Source organism: Sinohyriopsis cumingii, chromosome 5, assembly GCF_028554795.1.
Source record: "Sinohyriopsis cumingii isolate HCF-2022 chromosome 5, ASM2855479v2, whole genome shotgun sequence".
In the NCBI taxonomy this organism is placed as follows: Eukaryota; Metazoa; Mollusca; class Bivalvia; order Unionida; family Unionidae; genus Sinohyriopsis; species Sinohyriopsis cumingii.
This window is the reverse complement of record NC_142965.1, coordinates 128,645,801-128,661,518: the sequence shown is the minus strand read 5'-3', so window position 1 is coordinate 128,661,518 and position 15,718 is coordinate 128,645,801. Positions and strand designations below refer to the sequence as shown.

Here is a 15,718-nt window from a genome sequence, read left to right as displayed (position 1 = left end):
GGATTTAACACGTCTCTTCCTATAGGATTTAACACGTCTCTTCCTATAGGATTTAACACGACTCTTCCTACAGGATTTAACACGACTCTTCCTGTAGGATTTAACACGTCTCTTCCTATAGGATTTAACACGACTCTTCCTATAGGATTTAACACGACTCTTCCTATAGGATTTAACACGTCTCTTCTTATAGGATTTAACACGTCTCTTCCTGTAGGATTTAACACGTCTCTTCCTATAGGATTTAACATGTCTCTTCCTATAGGATTTAACACGACTCTTCCTATAGGATTTAACACGTCTCTTCCTATAGGATTTAACACGACTCTTCCAATAGGATTTAATACGTCTCTTCCTGTAGGATTTAACACGACTCTTCCTATAGGATTTAACACGTATCTTCCTATAGGATTTAACACGTCTCTTACTATAGAATTTAACACGTCTCTTCCTATAAGATTTAACACGACTCTTCCTATAGGATTTAACACGTCTCTTCCAAAAGGATTTAACACGACTCTTCCTATAGGATTTAACACGTCTCTTCCTAAAGGATTTAACACGACTCTTCCAATAGGATTTAATACGTCTCTTCCTGTAGGATTTAACACGACTCTTCCTATAGGATTTAACACAAAATATAATTGGACTCTTATCTTTGGATCGGAGATTTCAATTTCTCAGATCCAGGGTTTAAAATATACTGCAGTATGTAACCGGAATTTAATAACCTTTTTATCCAGAAAGACAATTTATAAGAAGCAATGACTAATTTAAACTTTCAGTAACATGGTCCTTCACTTCTTTCACCAACGAATATATCAAAGCGACATAAATGTTGTTTAGAATATTTTTTATATTAGAAATGAACAGGATTACATGGAACACTATTTTTTTCTACACCAAAATTAATTTCGTTAAGTTCATTATTCAATAGTCTCGATCTGAGTTCATGGCGACAGATGTTTTCTGAAAAATCGCCATAACCGTTTGAAAGAGTATATTTATTTACAGTCTTCCTGCTTAAAATCTTTAATTGAATTACAGTTTGTTATAATCACACTATCTAGACCATGTTTCTTTCTGTAGTAACATTTCTATTAACATTGTCCTTTATTCCTGAATTGATGATGCCTCACAGTCTTCAGTCAGCTAACGTTATGTATCTGCCAGAGCAGAAACACAAATAAATTCAAACCAATGTTACAGATGGATAGTTATCTCATTTCAGAGTCTGGTGTCAAGGTCGTCGATATTGGCTGTGGCTCAGCCAGCATATCTTGTGCCATTGCCAAACGTTTTCCGAATTCCACCTTTATCGGCTTGGAGTATGCAGAGGCTGCGGTAGAAAAGGCCAGAGACAACATCCGTAAGAATGGACTCCACAATATCAGTATAGAACAAGGGGACGCTCTAAATCTCCCGGAATCATGGACCGAGCAATTTGATTGGGTATTTGTTTATGATGTCATGCACGATCTACCCGACCCGAAGAAAGCCATGTCGGAAGTAAGAAGAATCATGAAGGATGATGGCATATGCTTCTTGTTTGAAATTAATGCACACAGCACTCACGCGGCCAATGTCGGGAATAAAGGAGCCGCCATGCTTTATGCGGCGAGCATATTTGTTTGTCTGCCATCGAGCATGAGCCAGCCACCTCATGTTGGATATGGCACATGCTGGGGTATCGAGGAATGCGAGAAGGCTCTGGTAGAAGCAAATCTAAACATTATTATGAAGAAACCAGCAGACGACAAGGTGGAGTATTTGTTTGTCTGCACTAGGTAGAAATGACTCAATAAAGTTCCTATGCAAGATCTAGAATATAGAAAGATTTATACTGGCCAAACACATATTCTTATTGAAAAATTTAAAATGTAAACACATATGATTGTTATGTTGCATATTTCACATTTGTATTTTAATTGCTTTTCGGATTAAAATATTTTAGAATTGGCATGTCTTGCGGATATAAGACGATGTACTAGATACTAAATTAGAAATTTTGCAATATGAATTCTGCTTTATTCCAAGCTAAACTTAATCAGAATTATTGTGGCTTGGTGAAAGTTACAGAGAAGGTTAGTGTAACATAATCTCTAAGCCTCTAAGAAGCCAGTAACTAATGAACTGTTTTGCGTGAAATTGTTTTCGGCCATTGTGAAATTATTATTATCGCTAATACGCCTTAACGTAAGGTCACATTAATAGGCGTTTTCGCTGAAAGACTTCTTATGGCGTTTATTTGGTCCTGAATAAAAAGGGCTTTCACGACAACCATCTTGAAAAACTTGTAAATGCTACTCCTGCTGAACGGAAAATCGAATCAGCATGCTTTACCGGTGGAGGTTTAGAGTATCTAGTTGATCTTGAAACATGATATTTAATATGGTCGCCACTGTAGCTATCTTAGAAAGTAGTGTCTCCACTCTCCCTTGATCGAAAATCATAGGAACCTTGGGGTCTTACAATCCTTCGATTCAGTAAGGTCATCATGTCAGCCACCTTGAACATATTGTCAGTAGTACTTCTGGTAAATTAAATGTCATGTGGCACTGGGTTTTCATCCAAGGCTACTTATGGTATTTCCTGAATGAAAATGGTGTATATCTCAACTCAAAGACAGATGAATCATTGAAAATATTGAATATCCTGTCACTGTCTTTGAATGGATGGTTATATCGACATGGGGAGTTTCTCCAAACGTTTTCTAACGGTTTACAATTTGTCATTAATGAATATTGCGCCCACAATACGTCCAGAATGGTTACCGCAGTGACTAATTTGAAAGGTCTATCACTCAAGAACAACAGGGATGGATTCAACTCTCGGCAGTCATACAGAAGAAATTGTCTCATCTTGAATTCGCGAGAATACATTTCGGCCAGTATAAAATCTATCCCTTTGCTTGTAGGGTGACGACTGATATGCCATTTACGCCTCACTTCTACCTAGTTGTCTGGAGTCACCATCTCCTACTTCAAGATATTTAAAACACACTAATGTAAACATTTCACGAATTAGATTAATTGCATAATAATATCACGTCTTTAAATTAACCTGATAGAAATAAAGATGTCAGACAGCTGTCACGATAACGCCTTGAGACAAGTGTCGTTACACAATAACAAGCGTATTGCTTTGGCGAAAACGAAAAGAATTTCAAAATTGAAAACACAGAAATACATTTAAAATAAACAGATTGTCAAAATGTTGTGATATGCCTAATAACTTAGGTCATACTCATTTAGACACTTAACTCGAACCTACTCCTATAATGGTTTTCCACAACATGTGTGTGTGTGTGTGTGAGAGAGATTTGTATTTTTAACGTAGCTTTAACAATGTTTCAGTCATATCGCTACGATGTCTGCAGTGTGGCAGTTTATAGTGATGTCTAGCACTGGGGCATCATGCCGCAGACATGTAGCATGATATCCCACCCAATCACATTATCCTGACAGCAGGCCGACAAGTCCTAACACTAACCTCAATGCTGAGCGCCAAGCGAGATAGCTGTTAGTACCATTTGTTTTCGGTACGTTTTTTGTATGACTCGGGCCGGGATCAAACATACGACCTCCCGCATCCAAGGCGGACGCTCTAATCACTAGGCCAACGGAGCGGTTCTTTTTACAGCATAATAAGTTCCCACGTTTTTGTTGATGAAATAGAATTAACAATGAAGTCTATTAAAAGCTTAACATGAATAAAATAAAGATTTTAAACTTGAATTCACGAATCTTTTCTCAAAAACAAGGACAGAACAAATGGATGTGTCACAAACAATTAGCTTTTAATTCCACTAACATGTTAGTTGAAATACTTGAAATTGAAATAGTAAATCATAACTTTTAGCTTAAAATGTCTCAACTGTTAAGCTGAAACTATCTTAACTGTTCACTTCAAGAAATATTAGCTGTTAGCTTGCATATGTTTTAGATGCTAACATAACATACATATCATCTCGATATCGTCGTCTATCGGTGTAATTTCAAAGAAATTGCTTCAACAGTTCATACATCAACAGTCTCTGATATGGAAAAATATGAAATAACTTCTTCTTCGAGTCTAAAAGACTTGCATTCAGCGTTCGTACCGATGACCTTTTCTTTGTTTTTACAAATTCGGATCAATAAATGTAAAGACTTAAAAATATGTCTACCTCTTTAACTAGTACAGATACAAAACCCATGTGAATAAACGAAGGGATAACATTTTTAGAATCTTTCCAAATACCTCTGCTACGTACGTGAAATATGATGCTGCGTTTACAAGACGTGGAATGGAGAATCGAAAAAGCTCTCAATGTTGAAAAACTGATTTTCCTTGTAACCAAACTTATGTTGCCGTACTCCAAAGTTCTGACTCCGCCCGCCACGTACAGAGTTCATGTTAGTGCTAAAGCGCGATGTTGATTAGAAGAAATGTGAGGAAACGCTTTTTCCGCTATATTAAAGATTTCATCCCTCCCCCGCCCGTCTCCAGGACGGTATCACCATGTGATTGTGGCATTTTGCCTATCTTCTTTCTACTTTAATACGATGTTTGAGGTAATATTCGTCCAAAGCCTCCTTTAACACAACTTCCACGGCCTTCAATCTCTTCCAGACATACCACCATCAATAATATTGGTATATCAAAATTGTGATCCGCCCATGGCACAAGAATACGCATAAATACATATATACATATATAAACAATCTTGGAACTGAGTGCTGTTGATTCTTTATCAATGATGAAATTCGACTCATTAATCATTGGTGACGTATGAAAATAACAATAAAAAGTGTTAATAATCCCCGATGTGAAAGTAAATTTAATAAAGTACACAATTTCATCGCAATCCTTACTGCTTTCCGTTCCCCCCCCCCCCCCCCCCCCCCGCCTCCTTTCACATGCATAAGGACTACAATACGCAGAAACTTTCAGCGAGATAGAAAGAGAATTTGGGCTCGATGAAAACGTTGTAACTGAGCTTAAACCAAGTAACCTACAATAATATGGTTACGGTATGTATACACGTTCCTTGTGATTTATCGACAGTGTTTATATATTCAATGATACAAAGTTGCAATAGTATGACGACAATATATGGTAAATATTTTGGTTACAAGGCACATATACTGTAATATGTTTAATGTTTTATTATTGTTGTTATTGTTACGTAAACATATTTTAATGTTCTAAAACTCAATTATTTTTAATTAAATATGAAAATGAGTAGCAGAGTGGGTCAATCCAACAATTTTGTTTGCATCGGTCATTTTTGAATAATAATGTTTCCTACAAAAAATGAAAATACAGGTATATAACGTGAAACCGAAGCCTCTAACTGACCGATACTTCTCTAATTGGGTTAGATCATTTTGTTATTTTATCTTTGACATATCGGTTTTCGTCTTTCGCGTGCTCGTTTACCTACCCGGACACTCAATATTTGTCGTCACCTCCCTGCTGCTGTGTGGTGTAATTAAATCATTATTATATCAATGATATACCTACGATGGAATCTCATACAGCTAAACTAGGTCGGTATCGACTAGAGACAATTAAGAAATAATACCCCGTTCGTGATTCTGTCAACCAACAGCAATAGCATGTCAGGAAGCTCGGGTGGAATTTGCAGAGGGTACAGCGGAATTATTAAAACCAGTCTCAGAGACTACTAAAGATTTTATTCCCACGTTAGAGCAAACCGCTACGTCAACTGGAAAAATCGCGAAAGCACTAAAACATAAACAAAAAAGATTATACGTGATCTTCCAGCTTAAATAACTGCTGCTCAACCACAATTACAAGAAGAAATAGCACAAATACTTGATGGTATAAAACATATTCATGTGGAGGTCGGCGATGTGAACGATAACTGTAGCTTCAAAACCAAAACTACCAGCACGATTTACCGAAGAAAGTCGTAAACTACTTTGGGAGAGAACTACAGCGGTTGCCGCAATAGGATATTCAGATCATGATAAATTATTAGACCCAAACACCGCCAGTATTCCAGAAAAAAAATTGGTTTACTTTTGTAACTTATGCTTCCTTTTACTTATTTAAAATCCTGATAAATATAAAGATGAATTCGCAAAATTTGAGAAACAAATCGAAGAGGTTAAAAGAGCACCATTACCTGGAGATATTTTATTGCAGGGAAAATCGCCATTCAAACCACCTCGTACTGAGGAAGAAGAAACAACAGGAAGTGGTCTCATCGCTCCTGGTACAGGTGACACGGGGAATGGCCTTTTTACTCCATGTCCCAATTACGTTCTTGCCGATGTTGAACGACTAGAAAACGAGCTGCTAATAATTCCCCAGAAATCATCAATGAAGCAGCTGTTATTTATCAGAGATTATTATAGGCGGTATCATGGGTATTAATGTTTATCGGTCCCTTACTGATGAAATTGCCGACGATAACCGCAGCGATTAAAGGTATGCAATTAGATCAGTGACAAGAAAATAAGATGATCACACATAATGCTCAATGTGAACCGATCATGATCAGGGTGATAAACTCCAGATTAGCCCCAAAAGCCGTACTGATTGCAAAGCAGCTGGGAATGAAAGCTATTGACGTTGTTCGTGATAAAGGTATTGATGCTGTTGGTGATATTGCTAGTCAAGCATTCTCACCCTCAAGTACAGACTAGCATGATATATAAGACGAAAACCTCAACCAGTAAAATTAACCAGCAAGGAAGTTATGCTTGCAAATGTTAGTAAAATAATCGATCAAGCTGCAAACCAAAATGATGTGTCGCTGGTGGTTCTTGGTGCTAATCCAGAATTCAACTTAGGATTTTCAGCGCGTCGATCAATGCTGAAAGCTGGAAGTAGAAGATTTTCATGTACAATTCCAAAGAAATGACATAAAGATTTTTTCGAAGCCAAGCATACAGTTGTACTTGTACGAAAGGCTACTGACAATGATGCAATCTGGCGCCCTGTTGGTGATGCCGATAAAGTAATACTGACAATAATTTCATTGTTGGTGCCAATAATGGTACCATCTCTCACTAAAGAACAACAGCTGCTCTCTTGTATGGATTCATGTGGTAAATACAAATTATCATGGTTGACGATGACCACAGAGAGTGTTCAAAGTATCACTAGTGATTTATCCACATGGCAGATAGCATTACAGCAACTTGTCTCTGCATTGCGACTTACAGTAGTTTCTTTCCATGATGCTACACGAGCAAACTCACTAGCACACGGTATAATGATATTTGACAAATTTTGTATTACTTTAGTTTTACTGAGAATAAATGGACATCCGAAGATATATTATTGAATTTTGAGAATAATCATGTTGTACGTGAATATCATCGTTTGATGATATTCATGATATTAATAGGACGTGATCAAAATGTTGATTCTGGTTCACAAATATCAAAACTGGATTTTACAAATCTGTATCTGTATCCGATTTGTTACGTTTCGCTTGAACACCTGGATTTAATTAGACAATTAGACAATATGTTGTTGATAAACACTTTCGACCTTGTGTTACAAGAGGAGCTATAGCTAATTACAGACCAATCGCTGTTATACTCTCAGACAAAACAATGTTACTTGAAGGTGTTGGTGGATAAATGAGAGTTATTGATGATAGAGTGGTAAACATGTAATTAATTCGTTCATGATAACATGATTACCAAAATTAATAATGATAGAGATATTGATGAACCGCTGACGGAGCTTAAAATAGTTTTGAGACTGCCGCCAGATAAGATTCAATGTGAGATAATGCGTGAAGTAATTCCAGAAACTTCGATGAGTGATTATTTGGAATTTATGGAAGGCTGCTGATTTTATAGTCGCAAATCGGAAGATAGTTCGTGATACACTACAACAACAAGTATACATGTTATAGAAAACAACGTTTAGAGATTTACTTATGCCATTATGTTATCGCGCAGAAGACGCACGCCAACAAATTATTGAAGATGAGGTTCCTGGAATTAATGAGAAACAAAAACACGTTCTTAATGATATTGTTGTTGTTCATGTGAGTGCTGTTGAGAGCGCGTTAACGATGGACTAAACTCCGTGGACTCTAGTAGACGCTATAACCATTAACTCGTCACAAAAATTATTTTTTTCTGATACAACTCTCTGGATTTTCCATGATCGAATCGAATGGTCACATTTAGCTTATCTTTCAGTGTCGAGAGTAAGAAAATGTCTCAGCTACGGATGGTTACCCTCCAAGTTCACCAGGTTCATATAAATATCTTACAGTCACATTACCTAGCACTGGTTGTTTTGAAAAAAAAAGCCACGTCTTTGTTTTGTGTGACCGCACTGATGGGTTTTATTGAAGTTACACGAGTAATTTCATTATTTAACGCAGCTTTCACACTTGGTAGTCTTGCAACTCATTCACGAGATCTTTAGTCTTTGTGAATTTTATTTAGGGATATTGATATCCAAACAATCGCTAAGCAAGTGTTTGAATTGTTGTACTGAATTGTTTTGGTGTGACATTCGTTGCATCAGCAAGTTTACTAATCACAGCTCTACCCCTCCTATATCCTCATGGGCTTTAATAAATCGATTCCATTATTACTAGTTTACCTTTCATCGCAGATCTTACCAACTGATTAGCAAGTGATTTTCTCCGAGATCTATTTTTTATACAGACTTTAACGTGTGTATCAACTTCACGTCTGCAATATGTCGTTGTTGTAAATCTGGATTTTCATACGCGACATCATGAACGTGGCACGCTTCATCAGTTGCATTTATTGGATACTATCCAGGTCTTGGCTAGTCTCGTTCGTCAAGTCGGATATCAATTCGGTTTCCAGGAACACAATAATTATATCCTGGAAGATATTTTTCTCCTGGGCATTTAGCCCATGGAGTCTCTAATAAGTTTCCCAGTGCAACAGCAATATCACAGCGTGTCTTCGTATGAGACGAAATAAATTTGTATTTGCTTGTACCACATTTCACACAATTGCTCGTAAGCGCATGTTCTTTATGTTTTATTATTATTGTTCTTAATCCACTGGTGGGGGTGGGTGCTGTGCATCAAAGACAATACAAATCCATATGATTTAGTATATTTCTACAACATGGATATTATTGACTTCTCAGCGACGCGAAAGCAAGAGCCAGTCAAGTATTACCCAGCGCTACCTATTCTATCAGAACAATTATCATAGGTCCTTCTGGGTCTGGTAAGACGCAATTGTTAATTATCTGATAATGCAATGGCGCAAGTGGGATAAATTGTAATTAGTGGCACCATCTGAAGAGTATGAGCGATATTATGATGTGCTTAAAGCTTTTAATAAAGAAGCGAAGTAGTCGGTTGAAGACGATAATGATATTATTGATTTTATAACCGATATTGATGAAGCCCCATCTATAGATGATCTCGATGGATGTATTAATAATCTCGTAGTATATGATGATGCAATGCTGGACAAGCAATCAAATCCAGCTCGGATATTTTCCCGAGACAGACACAAAAACACCAATGTTATATAACTTACACATCGATATATACAAATGCCTAAAGAGATCAGAGATAATAGCAGTATTTTAGTTGTGTTTAATAGAGTCGACCTGGTGTTAAGATGACATGGATATAATGAAGTTTAAGAACATAACATCTACTTAGAACAACCGTAAATTGTAAATATATTAGATATTTCAGTTACCTATTGTGTGTTCGTCATTTCGCTTAGTTTCTACGCCACACTTATTTTCATGAGCCGGTATATAAATGGCTGAACGTTCTGTGTCTGTAGTGTTCTATTTTCTTCATGAAAACCTTCTTTCATATTTAAATCATAAGTGTGTCGTATTTCGATTTTGTCAATGTGAATACAAATAGAAATTCAAAAAGAAAACAATCAACTTATCGATACACAAATGTAATTGTGAATAGCCACAAAAGGCAGAGAATTACATTTTGTAGCGCACACACTTGGCAGGGATGTGACGAGTTGATTTACTCGGTGAATACACAGTTGCATGCAGTCAATTATAACTCCGTTCGAAGGACAAATATGTGTATTGGTATGTGACAAAAATGAAATATATGTATAGTGTGTACGCAGTATCAATAGGATACCATTCGCTGTATACATATTTAATATAAAGGAAACTCTGCAAGCCTTGTTTCTTGTTAATGACTTTTTGTGCCTTTTAAAGCATATATTTAGCTCAAGCAAATTCAGTGAATCTGTTCATGCATTAAGAAATGAACACGATCCGCGTTCGACTTTCCAAAATATCTTACTTAAATTTTCAAACCTTGTACCCCAGCATGAGTTTATAGAAAATGCTGAACTGTTGTTGAGCATCTGTACCAACTACTTTCTTAGTCAAAAATGGTTCATCAAAACTACAAGCGGCGTTAGAGAAGAGGCATAAATAGTTTCTTTCCACAGCATAACTCTTCAATACAATATATGTTCTACATTTTTTTAAGATCACTACACAAGGACGAGGAAAATAAACCTTATTGCTCATTACAGTAACTAAGTATTGAACCTAGATTGTTAAAATAAAATCAGACATGCAGTTTAGACGTGTAAGCAATGACGAACTCCTACAAAAAGAATTACTTTTCAAATTATACGAGTTTCGAAAATCTTTTTCAAGACAAAATTACAAAAGTGGATATAAAATAAAAACTTAAACATTTAGAACATATAGACCAAGGTTTTTGTCTAATCTTCTGTATATGAAAATGTTTTGTAACTCTTGGTACGTGATGGTGGCTATATTATGCGTAACTTTTGTTCATGACAACAAATTGTAATGATTATCTATAGTTAAGATATAAAATACTTTCCGTCTGTCTGTATGTAGAAATATTTATCTTATGATCCCTTAGGATATTTTTGAAAACTTTATGGAATATATAAATGTAGATGGTCTAAAGTGTAAACGTTTTCTTCCTCGTCCATTTGTCCCAAAAGGGGTACTGTTAATATTTATAGTCGGAAAAAGATTGGAAACTGAAAACACTACAGAAATATGAACTTTAGTCACCAAAAGCAAGCACAAGCAATTACAAACTAAAATAAGTTGTAATTTAATTAATCGGCTCGACGCGAAATGCTTAAGTTACAGATTTGAATGCTTGCATGTGCGCTTGTTGGCTAAATTTCAATGTCCTGTGTAATAACCACTCTTCCACAGTCAAAATTAAGCAGCATATTTTGATGCTGAACACTTTTATACTGCACGACATGTGTGCCTACTAATAATATCGTGCAGTTGTAACTATTGTATAAACAAGCCATGTACACTCATGTCATGGACTCGTTTGGTTGATTAGATTTGTTTCTGAATGCTCTTAACAAGTTTTTTCGTCCATTTGAGAGTAGGGATGATAAAGTTATCGATGTAGACGAACTCACACAGTCGCATTCGAAAGTTTGAAAGAAGCAAACGAATGAACATGATATTCGCAATGTCAACATAAATGTCAGAAACGCAGCAATTGAAAACACCATTTTGATAATTTTAATCAGTTACTTATGATAAGCATTAGTAATATTTCGCAAATAGAATGCTTCATAATATGACGAGTGCTATCTGAAGTCTCCACAAATAGCACAGAAAAGCAGACTGAGAACAAGAGATGTTGCATATCTATCAGAGACCTACCATTTTACAAGTCATGAGAACACTAAATTCGAGACAAAATGCAACTGGCGGTTTTGGAAGGCAACTAAGAGCGTAAAAGCCAATAAGCCAAAATAACGTAAATGTATTATTTCCGCTGGCTTAACGGACCATCGCACAACAGTTGCCTTGAAATTTTCCCCGTTAAACATTTTTGATACTATATTAAACTAACAATAGAAGACACAACTGTATTTTACAAGTCATAGCTGGGGTTCCTCCAACAGCTAGCATGCATGGCACAGGAATAAAAATGTCTTCTTAACTTGGTAATAGAATGTTATTATATATATTGACATTTATACATCTTGAAATTCCTCACAATGAACTTTCTTAATTAGTTCTGCAAATCCAAATGACATTCCCAATGTCATGGGAAACCTTAGACACCGACATTGTAATGTGATTTTCGAGTACACTTCCAAGTGAAATAACATTTTATTTATTGCACTGAATTGACTCAAACGTTCCAGTTCATCGTAAACAGAAAAGCAGAGCTGAGTTAGATCAACAGAAAACAATAAACACTCATTCGTGGAGTGCACACTACACCTTTATCAAATAAACTATAAAATATACACCGTGTCCGTCGCGTAGAAAATGTTTACAAGGTACTACACGTTCTCCATAACTATGAAAAAGGAGATACAGGGACATATATTACAATGGTCAGCTAAAATTAGTGATCGTTGAACAGAGGTGCATGCAGTTAAAAGGTAGATGGTATAAACTAGTATAAATGTTGAGCCTCAACTTTGGAAAAGCTTCTGAAACTCATACGGTAGAACCAGGTTCGAAAACAGGTATCAAAATGGCATTTATGTTGTTGTGCATTTTACCTACCTTTTTGAATGTGACTATTACGAGTCTATGATCTTAAAATAAGTAACAGAAAACGAAGTGAAAATAATAAGAACTTGCAGTTAAAAGCAACAACCACATCAACCACCACCACAACAACAACAACAAAACCAATCTTTATTACAACGCTAATCGATTACTTCAGGGCATTACGTACATGTATCTAAAATGGCTTATATAAAGGGTCTTTAGCGATTGTCGAATATATATATATATATATATATATATATATATATATATATATATATATATATATATATATATATATATGACAAACGCTGAAGCTACACTAAATCTACATTATCTGCTCTAATAGTTACGTGTACTTCCCTGAATACAATCGACACAACACTGCTTAGGTAAAACATACAAGTTTAATAAATACCGATATTTGTGCTGTCAACCAGTTAATGGAATAGAGGTACGGTATCTATTACAGTACCCAATCGTAAGTTAATTTCGTGTCCCTCTGATGAGGGAAGCACAATTCTTAATTTCAATTTCCTAACTCTATTTCTTTCGCAGTAGAAAGAATGCAAAGGTGGTAAGTGCTATTTGATACCTCATTTTGTAAGAGTTTCATCTTTAAAGATATAATAACGTTTTCGAAAAATACCTTTTACTTTAAAAATTATAATGCTTGGTCCGTACATTAAGATGTGTTAACGTCGACACCATGAAAGAGTGTGAGGTTTAATATGGCAATGGTTTGGACTCTGCATATTAGAATGGAGGTATAGACCTATTTAGTTATTATTCGACCTCAAGTCGACCTCAAGTCACCTTGGAAACATATACCGACTGAATGGGAAAGAGTGCAAGTTGATCCAAATTGTACTGTATCTATTTTTCAAGTGTTAGAATTATGGATAGTGAACTGTCGCACTACTGTGTCACATGACAATGTACATCAACCAGGTATGATAAGCCACCGCGAATTTGGAGAAAAGTACGTGTTTGATTAGATTGTATTGATCCAGCTTAAAGTCCTTGCAATGTTACAGATTAAGACTAATCAGAATGGCTTGTTGCTCTCATAAAATATAGACTACAAAGTAGCAAAGAACACCAGGTCCCGTATTTGCAAAACGTGATATGCAATAAAACTCAAGAATAAATTCAAAACACCAAACTCATGGATTATACGTAGAAATTAAATCAACGTAATTGATATTTAGAATTAACAGGTTATTGTAGGAAATGACAGTTAGACTATCCTAAACGTTTTACGAAACGAACTACATTTTAATCAAAATTATAACTCGTCTACGTGTTCTGATTTTGAGATTGATACTGAGTTTAATTTAAAGCATTTCAAGAATACGGGACCAGCAACGCAAGCATGCAGTACATGCAATAATCTGTTAGCATGGTGTAATATATACCTACAATTTCTGTAAAGATTATTAATGACTGTAAATTGTTTTGATCATCTTTAGTTGAAATTTCGTACGTGCATAAGTTTTAATTAAGGATATTAAGAACGTAAAATTGCTAAAGATCTACAAGTAGATGCATACGTACGTGATACAGTTGCTAACAATAACAATATTAGTAAATATGTTGACAAGTTTCGGTTTCCCATTGGATATGTCGGTGAGATGGGCTTTTATAAGAATTAATTTCTTTCCCACTGGCTAGGTTAGAAGAGTCGTTTTACTATGTTGGAGATTTGCAATTTGTCATGTAACAAGTAGAGGAAAAATGCATGTTTTACCGTTTATGCCTGCGTGTCACTAATTAAAATTAGACATTTTTCTGCTCCCTATTTCTTGTGTTCTTGTTATATCATCAAGTCTGCATATGTATTCTTATGCTGTATTGATATATTATTCAAAGGGAAACGTTTTATTTGATTATTCATTGGAAATAGAAAGTGTTCATTAGACTATAATATAATTCAGGGAATATTGTGAATTACTCAGGGGAGTTCTGAACGACGCCATTTTGGCAGGTCAGGATTGTTGGTGGACCAGTATATTCGTGGATCTGAAATTGATACGGAATATTTAATTCATTTGGACTTTCATAGACCTTTCCAGGATTGTGTTGGATTCAGTTTATAATACTGTAAGTTTTTCTTAATCTTCATTTTATACGCGTTGATAATTAAATTGTTTGTTAAGTGTTACAATAGTTGGTGATTTTGCTTATTTCTGTTACTTAGTTTATGACCATAGAGTCATACCAATAATAGTGTTCACGTGTACTGGCAAAGTAGTATCTAATACTAATAGACAGGTAGTATCTAAGACTAATAGACAGGTAGTATCTAAGACTAATAGACAGGTAGTATTTAAGAGCAATAGACAGGTAGTATCTAAGACTAATAGACAGGTAGTATCGAATACTAATAGACTGGTAGTATCTAAGACTAATAGACAGGTAGTATCTAATACTAATAGACAGGTAGTATCTAAGACTAATAGACAGGTAGTATCTAATACTAATAGACAGGTAGTATTTAAGAGTAATAGACAGGTAGTATTTAAGAGTAATAGACAGGTAGTATCCAAGACTAATCTGTAATCTTTCCATTTCAAAGAATTAAAAAATTGAATCACACATTCTCGTTTAGTGTCTCCGTATTTTTCCAATGCAAATCCTGATACTTTCCAATGAAACCATATTTGCAGATTTGAGTAAGAGAATTATAAAGAAAACAATTCAATTCAACCATTCATCTGCAACTATTATGTCTATCATGATTGAGCCATTTAGCGTGTGCTATTTTCTTTTGGTTTTATAGATTACTATGAGAAACTTGTTATGCTGACCCACACATTAAATAAATAGAAAGTATCAAAAAGAAATACATGGAAAATATAAAACATCTGCACATTATCTTTGATATTGTTTTAGCACGCGGTATCCATGGCAGCCAGCAGGTGAACACAAAACTTGTATCATAAATTAATTCAAACCGCCTCAAATCCATATCAGCAAGAGAGTTGGAGGGGGGGGGGGTATTAAATGGCCTTTCGCAAAGTAGTCCTTAAGTGTGCATGTGGGATTTCTCCACAGGATTTTGCATAAATACCCCTTAGTAGTGTGTAATTGTATGTTATGGACAGCGGTCACTGACAGATTGCTGATACCTCTCACTGTCGTTTATCTCCCATTACATGGGTTTGAACAACAATAAATCACACGTGTATGCGCACATCTATGTTGAAATCAATAAAGTCACTAA

At 35.5% G+C, this 15,718-nt stretch overlaps 1 protein-coding gene across 2 annotated transcripts in view; it reads left to right on the top strand.

Moving 5' to 3' along the window:
• LOC149800213 (uncharacterized) overlaps nucleotides 1-1,959 on the top strand; it is a 34,246-nt gene extending 32,287 nt beyond the window's left edge. For both annotated transcript variants that reach the window (XM_089957201.1, XM_089957202.1), the window contains exon 5: nucleotides 1,232-1,959. In XM_089957201.1, the coding sequence (XP_089813327.1) occupies nucleotides 1,232-1,791 (560 nt within the window). In that variant the 3' untranslated portion in view covers nucleotides 1,792-1,959. The remainder of the gene's footprint in view (nucleotides 1-1,231) is intronic.
• The last annotated feature ends 13,759 nt before the right edge of the window (nucleotides 1,960-15,718 follow it).